Here is a 25,502-nt window from a genome sequence, read left to right as displayed (position 1 = left end):
ATTTCGGCCTTTCAGCTGGACTAGTGCCTGCCTCATGGGACGGACCTGCGGTTCTTGCCGCTTCCATGTTGCCTTTTGGAACGTTGATGTTGGCCCTGTGTGCCATGATGGTACAGGGCGTCACACAAGTGGAAGCTGGTCAATTATTGCAGATGCAGCCCTCGGTGATGATGGATGTTTTGGTGTTATTTTACAAATTGCTGTGAGGCCTTTGTCATTTGGATGTGCATTTAAATTGTATTCCGATATTTGGCGTGTTGCGTTATTCTTTGCAGGTGATGTGGCGATTTTCGATTTGTGGCGGTATGTATTGCGAGATGATCTGCATTGTGTTCCGCCTTCTGAGTTGAGTTGTGTGGTACAGTACTGGCCGCTTTTGCCTACGTAGCACAGTGTGGTCACGGATAGGGGCTGCCATTGTGACTGTTTACATGATGTGCTGTTCAGGGGCGGGGGATTGGCTTTTGGCCGACTGGTGCCTGTCAGCCAGGTCGATTGATGGTATGATGGGATGTTCAGAATGTGGCTGGTCACAGGTGCCTGTGTTTGCGTGCGTTTGTTGGAGGGGGACTGGGGTCATGTCCATTGGAATAGCTTCTGTATTGATGCCATCTGTGCCCTGCAGCTCCCATCGGCCCCTCTTGGGATGTGCCTGGCTGCTCAGTCACTCTGCCAACTTGTGTGGTACATGCTTCTGCTGATGGTTGGTTTGTTTACTGGCAAGAGTACAGGGCTGGTGCAATCCCCCTCAGGATGCTGTTTTGGATGTTGCCTTGCGCTGGTGGCAAGCGATGGGGGACTACTGTTGTTTTGTGTCATGTGTTCTTGATTTCCATTTTGATGTCTTGTACCTTCACATGCCTGTGCTGCATCAGTACGGCTATGGTGACATGCCGTACATGGATGCCCACTCACGGGGCGCTTTGAACACCTGCATGCATTTCTACGTTGGCATGCATGGGTGAATTGTAGATTTCACTGGTTGCATGGTGTGAGTACATTGCGCCTGCCAGGAGTTGTGCAATGTGGCCAGGGAGTGGAGTACAGGCACTCAGTGGGCCATTTACGGTTGGTTCACGATGCCGTATTTCTCGCCATGGCGGGATGGTCCATTCCGCCATGCCTGATGGCGTTAGGTACATGTCCGCTAGGGTCGGAATTGGCGTACCGTTGCACCATGGTGGTGTTTGCGGTTTGGCATGGTGCGCGCGCGCGTGCTTAGTGCAGTTAGCGTTGGCGTTCACTACGGTGTCGCTAATGGCTTCGTACTTTGCGGTGACGGGTCATAGTCGCACCGAGCGCTTTTCGATGGCGGTATTGCTTTTCCGCCATCGTTTTCCCCTTTCCGCCAGGGTCGTAATGAGGGCCAATGAATGTGTTAATCGTGGAATGTATTACACAGCAAGTTTTTTTCAGTTTGTACCTCACAGTGAGTACATTAATACTGGAACACACGGTGAGTATATTAAACTTGGATTTTGCACTGAAACAGAGCATGAGTGTGTTAATGTTGGAGAGCACACTGAGTGCGTTCACTCTGTGCCTCAAGGTGAGTATGTTAATCCGGAAGTTCATAATGAGTGTGTTAGTCTTGGATCTGACATTGAGTGGATTAATCTTGGGGCTGACAGTGAGTGTGTTAATCCTGCTGCTCACAGTAAGGGCGTTACTCCGGCCACTCGGAATGATTATGTTAACTATGCACCCATTGACACCCAAGAAAGGTGTCATATCCCTTACCCTCCTAATATCTCATCTATGTTGATGTCAAACAGAGAGGTCACGTCTCCTGGTCTCAGCGTGACAAAGCGATGTGGAAAGGGAGCTGATGGGGGTGGACTGTCATCTGAGGAGGAAAGAAGGGCAATTAGCCAAGTCATGAGGGGCATTTTAGATTTTCACTGATGCCAACACAATTAAAAAACAAACGCTTATTCTACTTTCACCTCCATGTATTATTTTCATCACTTATGATTATCCATGAGGCCCTGCTGGGTTGGTTTGGGCTCAAGTTTGAATACTCATTAGCCATTTCATGCCTCACTCTGCCTCCAGTGAGGAAGTCCATGGACTGAATATCTGCTGCCAGGCTCAGGCTAGGGTCCGGTGACATGCTCAGGGCAGCCACATAGTCCAATTTATTTTTATCAATACCTTAATCCATGGGCCGACAAGTTTTTCCAAACAGCAGTCCTCTCTACACTACAGCCAGATAAGGAACTGCTTTCAGATCATTAATCCACGGATCAGTCCCTCTTTGGACTCCCAAAACTATACCAGCCTATGCCATGATTGTGAAACAATGCCCTGTGCACTGCAGTGATGCACCCACCCAATTGGGTACACTGCAGGACCGAGACTTATCTGGTACTGCAGCTTTCAATAACCCATCCCGGTGCAGGCGACAGGACTGGCAGTGGTTCCCGTCTTTAGTCTCAATATTCCTGTATCATGGTCATCTCTATGGCAGAGATAGGGCAGGGTTAGGGTGGGTACATCACCTCTCAGATTTTACTTTCAGATTCCAATGCACTTCCCACAATGTTAAATGAAACTTAATAATGGTAGATCAACCTCCGGAAAATGTGTGCGGCTAATCTGCACACATTTTCCAATGCTCACAGCATGACATACGCATAGACCTGTGTAGTCTGTGTGGGCCCAACCTACAGGCGCAGTCCCCCCCCACCCCGTCATATTAAGCTGGAATCTGACAGGTGGAGTACACAATGCATCTCCAGAAGGGGTAGGGCCAAACCTTCCCCCTGGCATGACCAGCCTAATTAATTAACAAAGGCTCCATGGATCCACCATGTGCTTTTGTTGAGCCCTGTAGCTGGTCGTAGCATTCGCAAACTAATTAGAGTTTAATTCAAACAGGCCCACATGGGGGCGTGGCCTGGCTGGAAGCTAATGGCGGTCTAACCCCAGTAGCTCCACAACCCCGAGCAGCTAAAGCAGCACCTGCAGCCTCCTGAGAACATAACCAGATGCTGAAAAGCTGGATTGAGGGTCCTGAAGTGGTGGACCACCAGAATTTTGCATCTCCCAGGCCAGTTCACCAGTAAATACAGCCTGATTTGGAGGGATGTAATATCGCGGCCTATCCCGCAACGATAAGAAATTATGGCAGCTGCCTGAGGCACTGTAATTGTGGGCCCAGAGCCGCTCAGTTCCTACTCCGGCACCTGTACCCACGCGCTGGTTATGGACATTGTGAGAGCCGTTTCTGGAGCAGATTGCTTCCTGCTGGAGCATGACTGAGCGACTCATGCCCTTTTCCGGGCTCTGGCCATCCGTGAGCTCCACCGCAGTGGGAGCAGGTAATTACCTGGCAGTGGATCCTGCAATAGCGGGAGCCCGCCTTGGTAGATGGTGGGCTCTGCACTGAGTAGATCTGCCTGGAGACAGCTGGCGTGCCCTAGGGACTCTGAGCATTATGGCACATTGAAGCGGTAGAGTAGCCTCCTGCTGTTATAGTAAGTGCTGTGTCCCTACGAGCGCTGCATCTGCACCCCCCGCTGGAGCATGGGGAGTTTCAAGAGCTGTGGCCCGCTGTACAGAATCGCCCTGGGACCTTGACAAGAACGTGATTTTTGTAGATCCGACATCCTTGCCAACAGGATTGGACACAATGCAGTTCGTATTTACCAGGGCTGATTTGAGGTGCGCCTACCCCCTAAGAATGACAGGAGTCTACAAAGAGGCACATATCTGGATAGACCACCTCCCGGCAAAGCCTAGCCAAGGGGGGGGAATTGATGGCAGGAAAACAAAGTGTAGCCAGCACGGAATTGCTGCTTATCCCCATTACTAAGGCAGTTCTGGGTCTGTTGCTCAGTTGGCAGGACGGTCCTGCTTGTGCATTCCTTTTCCCATCTGGAAGCACCTATAGTAACGCTAAGCGCCCTTGCCTTGCTGGGCCACAGCCCGAGCCTGGTATTGGGGCTTTGTGGTGGCAGAGTTGGTGTGGAGGGTGCGCTGGAGGAGCGCCCGAGTCCAGTAGGTACTAAAATGGGGTGAGCTGTAGTGGAGCCTGAGAAGTCCGAGGAATCCCACAGGCAATTTGAACTGTGCATCCTTTTGCAGAACTGTCAATTTAGTGCGTTCTCTGGAGCAGCAGTGGTCCCATCCAGGCGCACAGTGAAGTTTGGAAAGGCTAAAGAGAAGTCATCAACTAGTATCAAGGAGATGCTATAGCAACCCAAGGGGGCCTCTAACCCAACGGTGGCAGCGGAGGAGGAAGCCCAACCGGCCACGAAAGGTGACATCATGTGCTTATTCCAACCTATCCAGAAGGAAATTGAAATGGTGACATCGATGAAGGAATTAAAAATCTCCTTTCAGGAATTTTCCCACGATGTGCGACAGAATGAAGCCAAGCAAGGAGAGCTAGAATCAGCTTTCTGTGATCAGGCAAACTCCCATGATCAGTTAGAACAGAGAGTAGCGGCGCTCGAAGCTTATAGGCACATGGCTGAGGAGAAGCATCAGGACTGAAAACCGATCCTGTAGATATAAAGAGGGGATTCTGTGTGAGATTAAGAACCGGGACCTGGAAGTACATGTCCGGGGGTTGTTCCTGGAAATACTTGGAGACGGGGATGTTGGCCTCACGCTTGACAGAACACACAAGGTGTATTCCAACTTTCAAACGAGGCAGGACCTCCTCCCTGATGTTTTGACAAGCGTCAATTTCTTCAGTATTTATTTATTTATATAGCGCTAAAGACAGGCCCGCAGGCATGGGAGCGCTAAAACAGAAAAGACATACACATCCAGTCAGTAACACCAGAATCTCAAAACATCGTCACAATTAACAATGTAAGTGCAAAGGCATACACAGACCCCTGACAGCGTGCAGGGCCTCAACATAATTCTTACTGTGGAATCAGAGCTTGGGCGATACTGGGGACATTAAGCCAGGCTTCCGGGGGCCTTATGTCCAGCATTGCCCAGTCTCTCGAGCGCTAATGCTTAAATATTCCCTTCACTAAAATAAATATTAATGGCGACAAAAAATCTTTAAGGCTACAATTACAAAATAGGTTACCTTTAGCAAAATCCTAAATTGATAAATTTTGCAAAATACAAAATTTGAAAAAACAAACAAAAATGTGTCAAATTTGCAATGTGTCAATGCAAATTCATTAGTCATCGGAAATCTTAGATATTTCACATACATAGCCTGTGTAGGTGATAATGGCTTTTTCTTTCATTTATGGGAACAAAGCACGCCAGTCACCACTGGTAATTAAAAACAACACTTGGAAAATGCTAGATTGCCCCATGGAAGCAACTGTAGCAAGGAGTCCAAACCCTATTAATGGCAATTTGGGGTGCTGCGTTTAAGAATTTGCTTAGAAAAAAACGGTATTATAAAGAGTATTTTAGATTTTACATTTTTCCAAATGTATTGGCTAAAAGCACAGCTGAGGCAAAACCTGTGAAATAATGCAGTACGCGAAGGCCTCCCTCAGCACCCAGTTGTAATATTTTTTCTGCAAACATACATGCATTTGTTCTCTTTGTAAATTGTGTGTCCAGTAAAATATTTGATGCACAGCTAAGACACGTTTATGTGACACAAGAAATGGTACCAATACAATACAGGTGGCCAACAGGGGTCCCCTAAATATGGTCTATTGCAAAACTTTACTGACACCACTGTCTAGGGAAAAGACAATATACAGTATAATCATTCATGGAGATCAGAATCTCATGCTCTTTCTTTAAAAATGGTGACAAATGAAGAACACATACTCAAAACATTCTATTAAGTATAAAGTATACACTTTATATATTTAATTCATTTAGTAAATTCTCGAGACATCAGTCCAACAGACCCACCAGGTCCAACTACCTCAACCAAATCACCATCCCTAAATACAACCTAAAAACAGCAGGAGGTTCCAGTTTCCCAGTGTTAGCGGCCAAATGCTGGAACTCCCTCCTCCCTGACATTAGAGCAGAGCCTGCATTCTGGTCCTTCAGAGCCAAAACCAAAGCATAGCTCCTAGCTCAAACAGCCCTTGAGCATGCCTTACCCTGAGACGGGCACGTACATTTAGAGTTTGTGCTGCTCTCTTTCCTCTGTAAATATGACTTAGGTCTAGTGAGTGTATATCTGTAAAAGTACTTCTGTCTGTAAATATGATTGCCTGCATAGTTGTTTCCTCTATGATTCTCGTTGTTCCTGCCTGTAAGGTGATTTCTAACACACCTCACCCGCTGTTTTTTAAAAATCTTTTTGTTTTGTTTCTGTAAACTACCATGTACAGAAGCGCCCAGATACCCTTGGGTGGGGTGCGCTATATAAGTAAATAAACTAAACTAAACTACACAGTGGAAAATCTGCCAGATGCATATTGTGCACCAGCGGGAAACGTTTATATATAGATCCCATGCCATGGAAAAAAACAGACCTGAGGACAGCAACATTGTTCAGGTATCGATAGGACTTAAAGAACACTTCATAACGAGAGAGACCTGAGGACAGCAACATTGTTCAGGTATCGATAGGACTTAAAGAACACTTCATAACGAGAGAGACCTGAGGACAGCAACATTGTTCAGGTATCGATAGGACTTAAAGAACATTTCATAACGTGAGAGACCTGAGGACAGCAACATTGTTCAGGGATCGATAGGACTTAAAGAACACTTCATAACGAGAGAGACCTGAGGACAGCAACATTGTTCAGGTATCGATAGGACTTAAAGAACACTTCATAACGAGAGAGGGCTCTAAACCCGTGGCCTTGAAACAGGGGCCTGCCCCCTAGGGGCACCCAAAGGATGTTGAGGAGGGATTAAGATGACTGTTTTCAATATAAAATATAAGCAGATGGTCTATTGCTTATATTTAGACAATAAGCCCCTCGCCGGCGGACCATAACGGCATCTGGTAATACCCCCTGACTCCATAGTTACAGCCCCGGGGGCATTACCGGACACATTAATGGCCTGCCGGTGAGGGGCTTATTTCCATTTGCACCCCAGCCCATTAGACCCGGGTATTAATGGTCTTTTTTTTCAGTTGCAAGAGGCGTTGTGTTTTGCAGCCCAAAAAAAAAAGTGAAACAAAATGTCCGCCACGACTGGGAAAGAGTTTGTTTTCCCTTTCCACGGTGGGCATAGTAAACAAAGAAAATTGTTGCCATGGAAGAGAGAAGGGACTACAAGTAGTCCCTTCTACGTTTCCATGGTGGGCATTAAAGTAAATGAAATAAATGTAAACAAAAAAATGGCCGCCATGGAATAGGGAGAAGGGACTTCTCCCTTTCCAAGGTGGCCTAAAAAAAAAAGGAAGACCGGTGCGAGGGACACGTTGCAACGTGTGCAAGCTTGCCGGTAATGTAAGGCTCGTAAAAGCACCAATCGGTGCGTTTGTTTCAATTTTCATTTGGCACGCCGGGTTCTAATTTCTTTTAAAAGGAGTCAACGTAATCCTTTTTTAAAGAGCCTGCCCACCCTGGACATCCTTTTGCCCTTCCAGGTGGCCTAGAAACAAAATGTTTACTCAAGGGGGTGTGGGCAGGTCGGTATGAACAAGTTTGAATACCACTGCTCTAAACCAAGATATGTTGCAGAAAAGGGTACATTCTAATGTACATTTGGTCAGTAATATTTCTAACAGTAGGATGAGGCCTATCGCCACAGGCATTTGGGGAAAATTACTGGTAATTAGTTATTTCTCCATCAGTCAGCATTAGCAATAATGACCTCACAAGGTATCATAAACAATCACGTAATATATGAGACAGGGCTGCAGGTAACTATGAAAATATAAATGGGTTCTTCCTTTATTCCCAGTGGGCACATAATTGCCTGTTTGCACTGTGCCCAAATTGCACATCAAGTATAGTTTCGAATATGCCTAGTTGCATGTTTTCATTATTCACAGTTATCATATATCAAGGCGAGTTTCCGGTATGCTCAATAGTTATCATATCAAGGCGAGTTTCCGGTATGCTCAATTTGCACATTGTTGCCAGTTTCCACAGAGCTTAGTTGGTAAACCATTTCCAGTTTCAATAATGCCTGGTAAGACATGGGCAGTTTTAATAATGCCTTGTAATACATGGTGCCAGTTTGATGTATCATCCCCCAAACCACTGAGAGCACACTATGTCAATTTCCATCATGCCTAATTAGTTAATCTTAGGCAAATTTCGGCATTCCCGGTTTGCACATCATGGCCAGTAGCAATCATGACCCGTGTCCCTCTTTCTTCCCAGAGACTGCCACTACTGTAAGAGGAAGGCATGGTATCAAACAGTCAATGCAGACACAAGTGATCACAGTTCAAGGGTGTTTATTGACCTTCAATTGGGTTTGAAAAACGCCTATCTAATCCTAAATCTAAAGATGGGAGCAAACTATGACCATCAAATAATAATAACGCAGTCCTAAGAGTCCAGTCAAAATAAAAGTTCCTATACTCATAAACATATTGCCAATCCTTAGTTCTAAATACAAATGGTGTGGGAAACAATGTTATACAAAAGAAAAGGGTTCAGGAAATGATATGTCAGGATAGTTGAGGCGTTAGCTTCCCTTCCCCACGTTTTCAGCATGGGACAAGATGGCACACTCCAGCTTAGCACATACTCTGGCTTTTCTAGCATGAGGATCAGTTCCAAAATCTCAGTATCAGGACCTTCTGTGTCAAAGTTTTTTTGCCATTCAAAGTCTCTTATTTCAGAGGGCCGGGCCTGATGCGACAAACAAACATTCAAGGTCCCCTTCTCTTTAGGATTCACATATGCACAACTTCTCTGGTGATTCACTGTTCACTCCGGGTCCCCCTCCACTAGTCTCAGACCCACTTTAACAGAAAAACCTTCAATTAGTCTCCCTTCTCCAGACTCGGACCAAATTTATCAAATTTTCCAAACTTTCTGTACTATATCAAAATTGAAGACTTTCGACTGTGTGCAGGATATTGCTTGACCCGTCGCATGACCACTTCGATTCACATTTCCTTGTTCTCCTCTTAATATAACCCTTTAACTTTCACTTTTGTCACTTCTCAGCTGGATACCTTACAGAGATCTTCAAATGAGCACCCACGCGGTGCCGGACCACTCTGTCAAAGGTATCATATCAAAGTCGCTTTAAAGTTCAAACACTAATCAGCAGTTCAAATTTACTTATGTCTTTTATCACACGTGTTTTAACAATGTTCGTTCCAGCACTTGCCATACAATGTTGCAGCTTACAACCTTGGATTCAACACAGACCAGTCTCGTACCAGTCTCCCCAACTCACCGGCTGTGTTGATTTCATTCAGGCTGCTTTGTTCTTAGAGCCAAGATTGGTACCACAGTGGCTACTGCTTCTCCCGCCTTGATGAATGATGCGGGTGGGCCCCGGGTATCTCCGACACACAATACAGGGTTCTTCAGCCTGGTTTCCTGGTCTTACATTTTCTACTCTCGAGGGATCTTGAAAGAAACAGTTTTCCTTTCGGAAAGGTCAAGGGAACTTCCCTCCTTGTGATCCCCTCCTGCTTTGCCATCTTTCTTCTCTCATTCTGCTGCAGTCTCGAATCTGCTGTTTCCTCGTGTGCTTTGCCTCGCTCAGAGTATGCTTTCATGCTTCGCCTTTTATCCATGTGGGGAAGCTTAATGGAAGTCATATGTGAGTGATGGTCAGTAATTGCCTGACCTCGCCTGACCAATGTATTGGGACAAGTCAAGTATACTGCTCTTGTGTTAGTCTGTTTCCTCCCAGAGCGGGCTGTCCGTGTGAAAGTGTTGATGCATGAAAAGTGGGGGTAAAGTTCCTACATATCCTATCTGATAGGATGGGGTAAAGGTGTTACAGGAAAGTGGATAACACATCTCATCATCCAGCGTCCCACTCTCAATCCCTGAAGACCGCTCACCCATGTGATCCTCCCGCACTGGTCCACCCAGAGGAGCTAGACCCAGAAGCGATGGCTGTGTCCCGGCCACCTGGATGACAGATCCCAGGGGGGTAATGGGTGAGACACCTACTGGTTTCTCGCACTACCCAGCACTGTGGTATAATCAGCATTTCACTCAGTCGGACCATCACAGGTCCATTTAGCCCATTTGCAATTCCCATTATCTTGAAGGAAGTGAGTTACGGCAGGATGAATGAAGCACGCAAGGCCTTATTATAAATATTGCAGTAATTCTGCAAGTGTTCTGTGGAATTACTGCCTAACTCATTTACTGTTACAGCCACTCGGCCTGGTGGTCTCACTACCAAATTACAAGCAGTGACAAATTGGTGTTAATCCTCATTTTTGCAGTTCATAGCACTGTGTGGTGACTTTTGTGGATTTACCTACTCTGAGTGTTAATTCTGCCATGATAATTTTACACTCCACACTCTTTAGGAATTAAAGACACTAGGCCTCATTAGGTGTCCGGCGGTAACCCTGCCAGTGCTACCAGCGGGTCGACGCTGGACCCGTAAAGAATTACTGGTGCCTGACTTCCCGGTACCACCAAGCTATTCCGAGTCCCGTGGCTGGGAAGTCAGGCACCAATAATTTTTGTTAGTCCCCATTCGCATGGAGTTCCATAGGACTCCATGGGAATGGGGACATGGGAGCACCGGCACCGTTAAGAGTGGTGCTGGTGCTCCAGTGAGAAAACTGCGAGCGGGTGCCGGTCCACCCGGCAGGTCTGGCCCTAGCAGGTGGGACGGTACCTGCCCGCAGAGTTGTAGTGTGCCGGTACAGAAACAATGGTGCCGGTAAGCTTACCAGCACCATTGTTTCTGGACCGGCACAATTTTAATGAGGCCCACTGTCCTTGATTGGAGCTCCTCCTTCATCTCTTATCGCTCGCAAATCATGCTCCTCCACCCTTTCCCCTCTGCATCCTGCCCAGTACCGAAAAGCGTCCCATGGGGAGCATCCCTATCGCTTCTCCTCTTCAATATCTATTTGAGCCCACCCCCGCACTCATCCGCTCCCACAAGCTCACCTACTACAACTATGCAAACAATACCTAGAACATCCTTTAAATCCCCAAATCACCAGGCTCCACCCATCCAGATCTGTAATCATGCCTCTCGGATATTGACTACTGGATGACAACTAGCCACCTCATCCTCAATCCTAGGAAAACAGAAATCCTAGTCTGCAGGAAACCCATGCTCCTTCCCCAACCTATACCCTGGCCTCACTCTCTAGGCCCCCCACGGCAACCTCCACCTCGGTGAAAAACTTTGGATGCACGCTAGACGCAGATGTATCCCTCGCCCAACACATCAATTCCATATACAGATCATTTTTCTGCCACCTACGTATCCTCAGGAATATCTTCCCATACCTCACATATCCTCACTGATTCTCTGCCATCATTTCCATCATTCTCTCCCGCTTAGACTATGCAAACTGCCTCTATCTAGTTGCACCAGCATTCCCGTTAAGGAAACTGCAAAGAATCCAAAACGCTGCAGCACGCCTGCTCATTGGCCAGCCTCCCAGAGAACACATCCGCCCTACATTAAGAGTCCTCCAATGGCTCCCTATTGGTAGACCAGCTACCTTTAAAGCCATGTGCATCACTCACTGTGCCCCACACAACATTGGCCCGGTATTTCTCCAAGACAAACTCACTTACTACCATCCCTCCAGGACACTCAGATTCGGCACAGCATCCCTCCTAGTTGTCACCCATTAGAACTGCACTAGACTGGGTGGATCCTCATTCTCCGTCCTAGCGGTTACCATCTAGAACTCTCTGCCCCTCCACATCCGCAACATTGACAATTACCTAACATTCTGAAAGGCCTCAAAACCTGGCTTTTCTCTCCCTTCCCGTGAATCTTCTTGCACTCTATGATGTGACTAACCTTCACACTTCAGCACTGTGCCCAACCCGACAACACACATATCCCCACCATGCAACGTGGATGCCGGCAACGTTCGCAGCAGCACACCGTGATAAACTCTTCCCATCCACACCCCCAACCCAGACAATCTCTCATCAGTCCCCCCTTCTCCGGACCCCCTGCCACTGCTTAGGCTCTCATTCTAGGGAGTCCTCAGCTGGCGAGACCAGCCAATCGCCTCGGACCAAGGAAAAGCAACATCGAAGATGAACTCCATCCAGGTTTAAGGTGTTTTTAACTAGCACCATGTCTGTAAACACTTGCTGCAGGCACGGTCAACCATCCATGCTCTATAGAATGCATCTATGGCTATGCAATTCTGGTCTAACAGCTCACCTAGCCGTCCACACTGAAACACCTGACGTGCCGCAACACCTCTGCCATTAGTATACAGCGGCAACCTATGAAAAAGTTAGGTCTAGCTGGGCATACATCGGGTCTCACGTTATACCAAACCACCGACAGCACCCGCCCACGTGCCTGACCTCCGGAATACTTTGTGGAGCCTAGCCAGCCACCCTAAGCCCTAACTGGGCAGAATGCACAAACGCATATTAAAGTTAAGTCACAGAATCCCCTATACATGGACTTTGGTCCTCGAGGGTGTTCCAACCACAAAGCACATTGAGGATACAAATGGGGAAGTGGCACTATGTAAATGAAAAATACAATACAATACAAGGTGTAGTGGAGGTTTTACCACCAGCTACATGCTGGAGGTAAAACCACCATTTCACCTCCAAACTCGGAATTTGGCAGTACAGTAAAATTGGTAGTATTTTCATTTCTACCGAAAATAGCGAGCACTGCTGAACTCGTAATGAGGCCCACTGACTCTGACTGAGTATCCTGGAATGGGGGCGGGGGGTTGGAAGGCTCCAAGTAAGATTTTGAAGGGCAAGTATTCTACTCCCTATTTTAAGAAGATTGGGGGTACAATGATGTTTTAGGGAATAAGAAAGTTATTCGTTTCCTGGTGGAGGTTTTTTTAGACAAGTAAAAATGCACTTCAAATCTAAAACAGATCTGGCTCTGTAATGCATACTTCTTTGCACCTAGTAATTCAAGCAAATTAAAAGATGCATGTTTACCTTAATGTTCATATTCAATTCGAACATTAACATTAGAGTACTGTCCTGTTCCACTGAACTGCAGCTACCACAGATCCCAACATATCTGTGGAGGTGTGGGTTGAAGTGGAGGGCATTTTTACTCCCCATGTATATTTATTTGGAGTAATTGCCTGCTTTTAGGGACTAAAAGTGCCCTGAAGGCTGCTTATTTGCAGGGCAGGGGGAGGTAGGGTACAGAGCTCAGTCACCAGACTGGGGGACTGGGACCCTGCTACTGCATGTACCCTGCCTACCTTAGGTAGCGACCATGCTCCCAGGCGTGCAGGTAAGGCAGCAGGGTAAACGGTCCACAGTGGTGACACCCCACACTTCTTGAATGGCGCCCCCAGATTCTAAGCCCACTGAACCCAGTTTCCCAGGAGTAAGTTGTATCTCTTCTTCAGAAAGCCCTGCATCCTGCCTCCACAGCTGAACCAAGTTGTATAAGTAGCAAGCAGTGGGACATTAGTGGTATGCAAGAAATAATTCCTCCCAAAAGGGGTTTTAACTGTCTCTTTGAGCATTTGTGCAGTGTCTAGCTCACCCCAACACTGTGTTGAAATCTGCCCCTAGAAATTGCTCTTATCTTCTCAGGGCCAGATATGACATTTACACTTACTGAGAATTACAGTGATGAAAGAGAGCTGGTACTAACTGGTAGGTGGGTACGCTTGGAGATTGGACAGAGATCTTAAGGCAGGGGCAAACACTGAAGCCCCTCATCCTTAATTTTGTGAGGGAGCAGGGGAAAAGACCCAGGCCCCTATTTAAGGCTGGAAGGAAGTATGCCATGTTAGTCTCGCTAGAGTGAATCTCGGTGACTTTCTGCACATCGAAGAGATAAGCATATGGAAGAAGGCCAGTGCAGACGATCTCCTTCCAAGGGTGGAATTGTGTATTGTTTCCATCCAAAGAGTTGGCCTCTTTACAAGTTCGGTGGCATCTCTGCAGTAAACAAGGGGGATTTGGGACGGTACAAGACGGAGCTCCGCTCTGACAACAATTGTCTTGCCGGAGCGAAGTTCAGTCTAAACCTGTGGCCCAAACCATCCCTGTGCCACTGAGATGTTTGCTTTGCCCCAAAAATACTCCTGTGTTTCAGCAAAGGAGCCCGATGGTAGAGGGAAAGCTCAGAGCACAGGAAAACACTGTGCTGGGACTAAGCACTGCCTGGCTGGTCCAATTGCAAACAATGATTGGCTGTTTGCTTCTAATCCTTATGATTGGCCAGAAGCTGAATAGCAGCTTTGGCTTTCAATCATAAGGAGGAACAAGTAGCCAATCAATGTGTTAGAGGAAGTGCAGTGCTGGTGGCTCACTCATACTTACCTACCTTCCTTGATGTGACGCTCTTTTACTCCGAAGCACCGGCGCCATCTTGGAGTGCTGAGCCCTGCCGTGCCGACTGCCAAGTCTTCCATCGAGATTCGAGTTCCTACTGCTTTAGGTAAGAAATAAGATTTCTGTCCTTATGTTTATGCCACCTTACACCACAGAATCACCCTACAAGTCCCCACAGCCTATGTAACCTGCTCGATGGGTACCCAAAAAGGGTCCGAACACACGAGGACACATCTACCAAGTTGACCCCTATGGGTGACTTATACTGATCTAGGGCAGCTCCTACTATTCTTGTAAAGGCCACACCAGCAGTTTTAGACCCTACCCTAGGAAGAGAGGCTGTGGTCACTGTAACTAATCCCAGATCGCCGCCCACACCTACTACTAATATTAGATTCCACTTGCTAAACACCAGATCGCTTGTGAAGCATGCCACAGAGGTTGCCACACATATAGAAGAGAATAGTATATGTATATGCGAGCTTTCGGATTATGGGAGATAAACCATAAGGAAGACATTGCTGCGCCAGAGCTACAATTGGCATTGGAGGAACTGGGTTTTGAGCAACTCATTCTTGAACCTACCCATAATCTGGGTCATTGTTATGACGGATTTCTGAACTCTGACCTGGTGGGCTGAGGTTCAGAAGGCCAGCCTAGTGTCTTGGAACAGAGTAACCTTCTGGACAAGCCAGACCAATCAAGGTAGCTTGGCGGCGGTCAAGACTAAGTCACAGGAGGGGTGAGGGTGACTGAAAGACCTCAATGAGCACACAGAGTAAAGGACACTTACAAATCACTCCCAGTCAGGTGTATATATATCAAAAATACAAATACATTTATTCCAAGGCCTTTGCAATTCAACACACAGTAAGAAAATCATAGCAATACTATTAAACCAATACAATCCTATCCATACATATATATATATACAAGACCAATGGGATCTAAAGGATGAATGCACCAAATGGGTCCACAACCTAAACAGGGAAGGAAGCAGGCAGTGCAAATAGTCTTTAGGACCTTCTGCATCAAACACAGTCGTAACTGAAAGGCAGTCCAATCCCTAAGATGAGGTGAGCCTAGTGCTCAAATGTACTTGCGAAGCTGGCACACGCGGTAGTTCAAATGGGCAAAGCAGGGTCTTTTGTAGGGCTGTAGCAGCTCAGGAAGGTAGGTCAGGTGATGCAGAATAGGTTCCCACTATTCGAAGAGGGTGTCCACTTGAGGGCAGAGTCGATTCCAAGAATTGGGAATAGTTCGCTAGTTTGCACTAGCAGTGGAAAGGAGAGGGGCCCTCAGGGGCCACTTGTGCATAAAAATGTATGGATGCACTAGGGGCCTCCGGTTAGGGTTGCAATTACTCACTGACCCCCAGCGCACTCTGGACCAAACTTCGGCTGTTGAGTCCATTTTGGTTGCAGGTTCAAATGCAGCAATCTCGCGGCTCTGCGGCTTTCAGCGATGAAGATACAGCGTTGATTCCCCTACGGGACACTGGTGATTTCTCAGCTCCTGGTGGATGGATCAGGCCAGTTCCACTGTAGCAGGCTTCAGGACACAGAGGACCACAGCTGCAATGAACTTGCAAAGTTCGTCACCACGGCTGGGCGACATGGAACCGCGTGTACTCCGGTTCGGGCGCACTCACTTTACTCCAGACCTGAGAATGCCAAGTGTACAAAATTCGGTGCGAGAGTGCCGGGAACACGGAGCTTGCGATGTACCAAGTTTCAAGGGCCTCCTCGAGACGGTAGCGGTATCAGGGCAAAACTCCTGGTTGGCCCAGGGACGCTTCCAAAAAGGCTTACTTGCAGGATTTGATGAAGGTGCCGAGAATAGTTGGTCCCACTATTCCAATGGGTCGAAGCGCCTTCGCAGACCTTCTAGGACGACCAGATGCAGAGGGGTCCCACGGGACGACAGCAGGTTCAGGGTGCCAAACCTTCCAGCGGGTCACCAGCGGTTCCTCGACTCGGCTTCTTAGATTCAGGATCCTTGGATCCTGTCCTTCGTTCAGTGAGAACTCCAGAGATCGACATGGTATGGGTGTTTGTAGCCCTCTCTTATCCAAAACCTCCTTCGCGCCAAAATAAAGAGGACCCAATGGGAGATCTGCTCACATACAGGCATACCATACATGGACCAATCATGGAATACAGTGGTCCACACCAGACTCTCTGGCACCCAGGATGAGTATTGGAACCAGAAGTTACAGCTTACACCCTGGGGGCGTGCACACAAGGCATGCAGAAGCCCGCAAAAGCTTGGCGCTTTGCGGGGAAATGCATCCCCAAATAAGGACTGACATGGGTCGGCTCGACCTGGGGAAGGTGAAGGGGCAAGATGGCCAAAGGACAGGACAAAAAACCTTGTGGTGTGACCATTTTGGAGCCAGGCTACCTAACCGTGGCAACCGCGGTAATCATGATTTACCTGGCAAGAAAGGGTTAAAAATATGTGAAATGATAAGCTGCCACCAGCCCTGTCCAAGGCACACTTCTCCTACAAAATCCTTTGTGAGCTTCTAGGGCCTTTGGAAATGACAGTAAAACCCAAGTGCACTGTGCTGTAAGGTACACTGTACACTTGTTACATGTTGCAGAAAAGTTGCAACATGCACTAAGGGAAACAAAGTCTTCCAGTACTGACTGTCTTTAAGGCCATGTTGGTTTCCCCATAAGAAGTGAGTAAAAAGCCCAGGGGAGTGTAGCTGTGCTCCTCTGGTAAAGTCAGACTATGGTATTTAAACAAAGCAAAACGTTGGGGGGTACACAACTGGATCGAAAATTACACATTAAATGGAAATCTTTCCTAAGAGTCATACCCTGGATTGGGTAGCTTGTCATAAAGTTATGACTATGGATGTATCCGTACTACCTTGCCCTTGGTCGGATCACTCCTTTGTAGAATTCACTGTAATAGCTGATTTCCCCGAGAAGATAAAACAGAGAATTGGAACAGAAGTCCTGTCACGAAACCTGAAAAACATCACTGTTGATAAGATTGAACCATTACTCGATTCACTGATGTTTCTTTCTGGCCTGGACTCTCCTGAGGAGCTATCAAGGGCCATATCCCCCAACCTTGAAAAAACTGCTAATACTTTACAACCAATAAAGAAAAAGAGGCTTAAGGAGGATACTAAGCGTAATGTATGGTTCACACCTGAACTACAATGCTTGAAATCTCTAACTCTTAAGTTCTTTTATGTTTGGAAAACTCATAGAATGCAGGCTGCTCTAGGAACCTATAAGAATGCAGCAAAAAACTACAGACTAGCCATTATGGAGGCCAAAAAGAACTTTTTTTATATTAGGGAAAAACCGCTCAGTCAGACACCAAGGAACTCTTTAATATTTAAAAGGAGCAGGAATCGATGACCAACACCGCTCCAGAAAGGACTATTAAAGATAATGGGCCTCATCACGACTTGGGCGGTAATGGTAACGCTATTAGCGCGGGCGGTATTAGCCCTACCACCGAACTCCCCGGCGCTAATAGCGCCGGATCACGAGTTCGGCGGTAATGTCAATCCCCATTCCCCATTGAGCCCATTCGGGAATGCCCCATTCCCCATTGGGCTCAATGGGGAAATTTCACGCTAATACCGGCGGCGGATTTCCCGCCGGCAGTAATAGCGCAAATTTTCGGCGGATTTCCCCCCAGCTCAGAGCTGGGGAGAAATCCGCCGAAGTCCTGCTTTGGCAGACCCTTAAATCCAGCGGTAATAGCGCTACCGCCGGATTTAAGGGTTACCGCCGAAGTCGTGATGAGGCCCATTGTTTGGTGTGATTTGATGCAACAGGCCATGCAAGACAAACTGCTAATATCAGAGAAAATATCACTGAGAAAAATAATAATCTAGTGAGCAAGGAGACTGAGAAAATAGATAGGGCTTTTGAGAGATCCCCCTCTATTCCGGTGTTTAACTTTACTGTGATCTCTGTAAATGAATTGTACGCAATAATTAAACAACTAAAGACTACAAAATGCAAAAATGATGTTGACACAGCAATGATCATTAAAACCTGCCCCCCACACTGTTAATAGCAATTTGCAAGTTTATTAGTGCTTCACTGAAAACTGGAATTGTCCCACAGGACCTAAAAAAAGGCTTGGCTTATGCCCATTTTGAAAAAACCATCTGTGTCAGTGGATCTGCCTAATAACTACAGACCTATTACAAACACTGCCTTCCTATTGAAAATCTTGGACTGAGTGGCCTACGGATAAATATCCCAGCACCTAAAAGCTCATCCTGTTTTAAAAGACCATCAATCGGGATTTCGTGTGCCTTTTGGAACAGAGACAGCTTTTTTAGAGTTTAGAACCAAGTTATTAGCCTGCATGGAAAAGAACAAAGCATCCTTATTGATGCTACTCAATCTTTTGCCAGCATTCGAACTGGTGGACCATTGCATCATGTCCACCAGGTTGAAGGAGGTGGCTAACTTCTCACCCTTAGCTATCCAATGGGTATCCTTGGTCTGTTGTAACTGAGAAAACAGGGTCTTTTTCAGGGAGGCCGAATCCGCTCCTACCAATGTTGGACTGGGTGTTCCACAAAGCGCATGTACTCCGCCTTGCTTGTACAACATTTTCACTGCCCCGTTATTTGCCATGCTAGCTTATGAGGGTGTGATATTTACTAATTACGCAGACGACACGCAGTGTGTTATCCCGCTGTCCGGCTTTCCTGACCTTTGCCCTTATTGAAACATGGATGATTCGTAATAAGTTGGTGCTTAATAAAGAAAAAACAGAGCTGCTGCTGATTGGGTTGCCCCATATGTTACAGAAACTGGGCCCCAACTATGAAAGTTTCCACTTAGGAGTTGAAAAAATTATCCCACTAAAAAAAGTCAAAACATTAGGAGTAATATTTGATCAGCGACTCACCATGAAACCTCATGTAAGCAGTATAGTGTCATCTTGCGCCTATTATATAAAGCTGTTGGCTCACTTAATACCCCTCATTTCCCAAGACAATGCAGAAACTATTGCTAGTGCGATCATAGGGTCTAAAATTGATTACTTTTCCAGCCTATTAATCAGTATTGATAAGGCTGCTCGAAATAGGTTACAGGTCTGCCAAAATGGAGCCGTAAGAGTGGTAATGAGGCTCGCGCACAGAGACCATGTCACTGCGGCAAGACATACTGTTCACTGGCTATCTGTCGAGCCCAGAATTCTTTTTCAAATCCTGACTGGTATACAGAAGTGCAGATATGGAACAATGCCAGAATATCTACAGCAACTTCTGGTCACAAGAACTTGCGGTAGATCATTGAGATCAAATAACCAGAACTTTTTAGCTATCCCTAAATGCAGAACTGTGAAAGTCTCTAACACAGCTTTCTTTGCAGTTGCTCCTAAGGTTTGGAATGACCTCCCTCTGGAGCTGAGAGGCACTGAATCTATATATATTTTCAAAAAGAGATTGAAGACTTACCTGTTTGCCTAGGCAATAAGAATCCTGACTCCTGTATGAATTTGCAAATCTGCATATTTCCATGGCTCCTAATTGTTGATCGTTGTTTTGTCTTGTTGCGCCCTCAAGCCATTAAAGTAAAGTAAAAGCCTGTTGATGAAACGCTATTGACTTAAATCAGGCATTTAACTACTTAGAGAAACCTGAAGGTGTCACACCCGCTAGTCCCCGGAGATCTGTGATCCAGGTGGCCAGGACACGACCATCACTATTGGATCCAGATCCTGGGGGTGGACCAGTGGGGGAGGATCACCTGGATGAGGGGTCTTTGAGGAGAGGAAGTGGGACACTGATGGGCGAGATGCGGTACACCCTTCCTTGTAACACCTTTTCTCCGTCATACCCCGTAGGATGTCTAGAAACTCTATCCCCCACCCCTTTTCCAACATGAACACTTTACGACACAATGACAAACAACGGACTAACACCTGAGCCATTTACCTGATATGTCTCAGCAAAAGGGTCACTCAGAGTCAGGCAATTGACAACAACTACTCACAGCTGACGGCCCTTTCCCCTCCCCACAGGGATGAAAGGCAAAGCACAAGAGTACACTATGAGCAAGGCCGAGCGCACAAGGAAGCAGCTATACCAGACTGACAGTTCAAAAGGAGACGAAAGGCGACGAGACCTGAAAGGACGACAAGGAGGGAAGTGCCCTTGCCCTTTCCAACTCAGGCCTGCAAAGCCTCCATAAAAGGAATCCTAAAACAGCTGGTGTGCGGCAGAGCGGATGTCAATGGTGTACAGGGCCTCCCACGCTGATAGTCCAGGCAGGGAGGCATTCTGGCTATCTTGGCACCGTCCTTGACTCCAGAGACAAGAAACACCAGGGAGTTCAACACAGCCGGTGAGTCGGAGAGAGAGCTGATAGTAAGCCGTGCTGTGTTGCGCTGAAGGTTGCAATCGGCAACATATTGTGAACGCAAGGACTTGTGAGCAAAGGACTTGTGTGTGTGTTTGAACTTTTGGAAGCCCAGTGAAAGGCCAGCTGCAGAGTGGTCAGGTGACGTAGGAGTGCTCATTCGAAGGACCCTGGAAAGCCCCTTTTGTTTTGCTTTCCTTTGTTTTAGGAGGACCTAGGAGAGGCTGAAGTGAGGTGTCAGAATGGTCCAACAAGGGTCACGTCAAATCCCTTGTACAATCAAAAGTCTCTGACCTGAAGCCAAGAGAAAGCTAGGGGAAGGGAAACCCAGCTTTCTGATGAGATTGTGAACATTGTATTAGAATGGCTATGTGAACCTGACGGAGGGATGCCAAGGCTAAAGCAAGATCGAATCCCGTACTGTGATAAAGCAAGTTCAACATTGCGATGACAAGAGTGAACACAGACAGGGAATGTCCACATTGGTTGATTGATGAACTTGTGATTGAAAAGCCCTAGTGAACCCGAAAGAGAGAGGCCAACCCTGAGAGAACGATTGAAACCCGACTGAGGTGAATCCTGAGGTGGGAGGGGAATCCTGAGGTGAAAGGCAATCGCCCAACGTAAAAGATTGAGAGAAGGAACTTTTTGTTTGTTTTTGATACTTCAGGTCCTCTGAGGCAAGAGACTTTGGGTAACAAAGACTTGGCCACAGAAGGCCCTGATGTTTTGTGACTGAACTGTAACCTTGGCCCAGGAGTGTGCTGTGCTCAGAAGTCCTGCCTTGTCCCGTGCTAGAAAACGTGGGGAAGGGAGACCTCAGCCATACCACCTTGACTTATCATTTTGTGAGCACTTCTTTCTTTTCTGGTGAACATTACCCCACACTATTTTGCAATTTAGCAGTAAGGATTGGCAATATGTTTTTTAGTATAGGCACTTTTTATTTGACAAGATGCCACTAGGACTGCCTTATTATTATTTGAAGGTCTTAGCTTTCTCCCATCTTAGATTTCGGTTTAGATTAGGCATTTTTCTCACCCATTCATACAGTTTAATAAACACCCTTGAACTGTGATCACTTGTGTCTGTCTTTACTGTTGCCACCATGAGTTCCTTACACTACACAGTTGGCAATGCAGCAACGTGAGCAGTTTAAGAGATTGGCTTCTAATGTTCATTTCTTTAATAGTTTAGGGATGAGTAGTAAACAAACAAGGGACACGCCCACATCACGCTGACCATACTGCTTCCGCCTAAGGGGGTGGGAGAAAGAGTTTCCTCAGTAAATTCGGTCAATTCCAGAATTGGCGGTAAATCCGCAGAGATATGATATGATATGATATGGCATTTGTAACGCGCCTATACACAGGTGTTTCAAGGCGCGACGAGGCAGGGAGGGGAGGAACAAGGGGAGACAGACAACGATCCTACTAGGCCAGGTGTCATTCAGATCGCGCAAGTGCAGGGGTGGGGAAGGGGGAAAAGTGCAAGGGGAAGGGGAGGGGGGGAAGTGCAGTACAAGGTAAGTGGCTTAAAGTAATAAGTAGATAAGGCCAGCTGGTGGCAAGTGCAAGGTAAGTGCAGAACAAGTGCTGGGAAAGGGGGGGAGGCTGTAGGGATACAGAGACAGTCCCGCAGTGCAGAGGGACTGTCTCTGTATGCAAGTGCAAGTGCAAGTGGAGAGTGGCCCAGGACCGAGGCCGTTAAGAGTGGTCCAGTTGCAGAATCAGTGCAGTTTCAGTGAAGGATATTAGCTGTTCAGCAGGGGAGAGGAAGAGAGAAAGCAGAAGCAAAGAGGAAGGTTTTGAGGTGCTTCCGGAACCGGAGATGGTTCTCCTCAAGTTTCCGGGAGGCAGGAAGGCTGTTCCAGAGGGAGGCCCCTGCAGCGGAGAGAGATCTACCCCCAGCTCGTTGCTTCGAGAAGCGGCTGACCCTGAGGGAGTTGGAGGCGGATGAGCGAAGGGCTCGGGAAGGAAGATATTTGGGAAGAGAGAGTTGAAGGTATTTAGGACCCAGGCCCCAGAAGGCCTTGTGGACAATGCAGAGGGTTTTGAACTTTATCCTCGCAGCCACTGGGAGCCAGTGTAGAGATTTCAGTCCTGGAGAGATACGGTCCCAGGGCTTGAGGCCAAGGACAAGTCTCGCAGTTCTGTTCTGGATGAGTTGCAGAGGGCGGAGAGTGGAGGCAGGCAGATTAAGATAGAGGCTGTTACAGTAATCCAGCTTCGAGAGAACCAGGGCTCGGGAGACAGTGAGCTTCTGGGGGAAGGAGAGGAAGGGAAGAATACCTCTGAGGAGGTGCAGCTGGTAGTGTGACTTCTTAGCGACGTCAGAAATATGAGGAGAGAAGGAGAGTGTGGAGTCGAAGATGACCCCAAGGTTTTTTGCCTTGCAGGTAGGAGCAGGGAGGGGGCCAAGGGAGGCAGGCCAGAGAGCTGCAGGGAAGGAGGGAGTGGGTGTACCGATGAGTAGAATCTCAGTCTTACTGGCATTAAGGCAGAGGTCATTGGCGGCACACCATTCCTGGATAGCAGACAGACAGTCAGAGATGAGGGAAGGAGAGGGGGAGGCTGAGGGTAGCCTGAAAATGAGCTGGGTATCGTCCGCATAGCACTGGAAATTAGGGCAGAGAGCGGCGATGCGGTGGGCAAGGAGTGCCAGTTACTGGTTGAACAGCCAGGGAGAGAGATTAGATCCCTGGGGGACACCACAGGTGGAGAAAAAGATGTCGGAGAGGAAGGACCCCAGTTGGACCTGGGAGGGTCGATTTGAAAGGAAAGAGGTCAGCCACGCCAGAGCCTGACCAGTGATACCCAGGTTTTCACGGAGACGGTTGAGCAGGATGGCATGGTTGACAGTGTCAAAGGCAGAGGAGAGATCGAGCAGAATGAGAACACACGGAGTGTTGGAATCGAGGTTCAAGAGCAGGTCTTCACGGATGTTCAGGAGAGCAGTTTCCGTGCTTCTGGCAGCTCTGAAGCCAGATTGATGGTCATGAAGACTACCAACAGATTCAGCATGGAGGTTAAGCTGGGAGATGGCCAGTTTCTCCAGGAGCTTGCCCAGGAAGGGAGTGATGGAGATAGGGCGATAGTTAGCCGGGCAGGAGGGGTCGGAAGAGGGTTTCTTGAGAAGAGGGTGCACAAGGGAGTGCTTGAGGGGGGAAGGGAAGACTCCAGAGGCGAAGGAGTGGTTGCAAAAGTCAGCCAGGGCAGGAGCCAGGGAGTCGATGTGGTCCTTGATAGTTTTGGAGGAACAGGGGTGAACCTGTTTAGACAAGACTTTCATAGATCGGACTTGTCTGGAAACCTTGTCAGCAGAGAAAAGTGGAAAGGCAGAGAAAGAGGGAGGAGGGGTGACTGCAGAAGGGCCAGAGGAAGAGCCGGGAAGGGAGGGAGGGAGGTGAAAGGAGGAGAGCGAGGACAGGATGTCCTGAGTTTTAGAGATGAAGTGAGAGGCCAGTGCAGTGCAGAGGGCCTGGGAGGGGACAGGAGAGGTAGAGACTGCAACAGGGTTGGCCAGCTCCTTGCAGATTTTAAAGAGTTCGGCAGAGTTGTTAGATGCCGCAGAGATGCGGGCTTGGATAAGGGCTCTCTTCTTGGTGAGAACGGAGAGCCGGTACTGCCTTTGGAGCAGGCGGCAGGCCAGTTTGTCAGAGGATGAACATGAAGCACGCCATTTCCTCTCTGCAACCCTGCACTTGCGTTTTAGGGTGGCGAGATCCGAGTCATACCAGGAGTTACATTTGGCTTTGGGCTTCAGGCGGATTCTCATGACGGGGGCAAGGATATCAAGAGTAACAGATATAGCAGAGTGGAGCATGGAGAGGGCTGTGTCAGGGTGGGAGTCAGCCGAAGGGGCAGGGGGGGGCGAGAAGGTAGCAGCGAAAGCCTCAACTGACACACGCTTCATGGGTCGGATGACCGAGAAGGTGGGTGGCAGTGAAGAGGGTGGCTTTGCCTGTGGAGTAGGGAGGGTGAGGTGGGAGGATAGGAGAAAGTGATCACTCCAGGAGAGAGGAGTGGAGAGAGGGACGGAGAGGGGAAGGTCAGAAGAGATCAGAGCATCAAGAGTGTGCCCAGCAGAGTGAGTAGGCCCAGACGGGAGAATAGAGAGTGAGAGAGAGTCGCAGAGGTCACGAAAGAGAACAGTGGGGGGACTGGAGGCATCAAGGTGGATGTCGAAGTCGCCAAGTAAGAGGAGTTGAGTGGTTGAGGACAGGAGTGAGGAGGAGAGGTCAGCCCACTCAGAGAGGAAGGAGGAAATTTGACCAGGTGGCCGATAGATAGTAGCCACGGTAAGGGAATGGCTAGGAGAGAGAGAGAGTCGGCAGACAAGACATTCAAAAGAGGAGTAGGTCTGCGTAGGAGTGACAGTGGCAGGAATCCACTCAGGGAAGATAAGGGCAACACCACCCCCTGCACGGTTAGGCCTGGGCATGGAGAGGATCTTGTAACCGTCAGGTAGGAGTGTGTCAAAGCTGGTGGCAGAGCTGGCTGTGAACCATGTCTCAGTGAGACAGAGGACGTCGAGGTCCAGTTCCTCAAGAAGGTGACAGATATCAGAGGAGTGCTTGATGGCAGAGCGAGAATTTAGAGTGGCGATGTGGAGAAGGTTGCCATCCTTGAAGAACTTCCGGGGAGGGGTACAGATCAGAGGTACGCCCTGCGGAGGTGTTGAAGAAGGCGGTGAAGAAGGAGCATGAGAGGGGGCATGAGAGGGGGCAGGGAGGGAGGGTAGAGGCAAGGTAGCCAAGGATAGAGGAGGGGGGACAGCAGGAGAGGAGAGGAAGTTGATGAGGTGTGGG

General features: G+C 47.9%; 1 protein-coding gene across 2 annotated transcripts in view; it reads right to left on the bottom strand.

The window, feature by feature from the left end:
* Nucleotides 1–25,502, bottom strand: part of MYLK2 (myosin light chain kinase 2) — a 315,549-nt gene that overhangs the window by 60,806 nt on the left and 229,241 nt on the right. For both annotated transcript variants that reach the window (XM_069650999.1, XM_069651000.1), the window contains exon 5: nt 1,741–1,846. In XM_069650999.1, coding sequence (XP_069507100.1) covers nt 1,741–1,846 — 106 coding nt within the window. The remainder of the gene's footprint in view (nt 1–1,740; nt 1,847–25,502) is intronic.

Source organism: Ambystoma mexicanum, chromosome 3p, assembly GCF_040938575.1.
Source record: "Ambystoma mexicanum isolate Mex_15411 chromosome 3p, UKY_AmexF1_1, whole genome shotgun sequence".
NCBI lineage: Eukaryota > Metazoa > Chordata > Amphibia > Caudata > Ambystomatidae > Ambystoma > Ambystoma mexicanum.
Note: the sequence above shows the minus strand (reverse complement) of the source record. Positions and strands in the feature narration are given on the sequence as shown.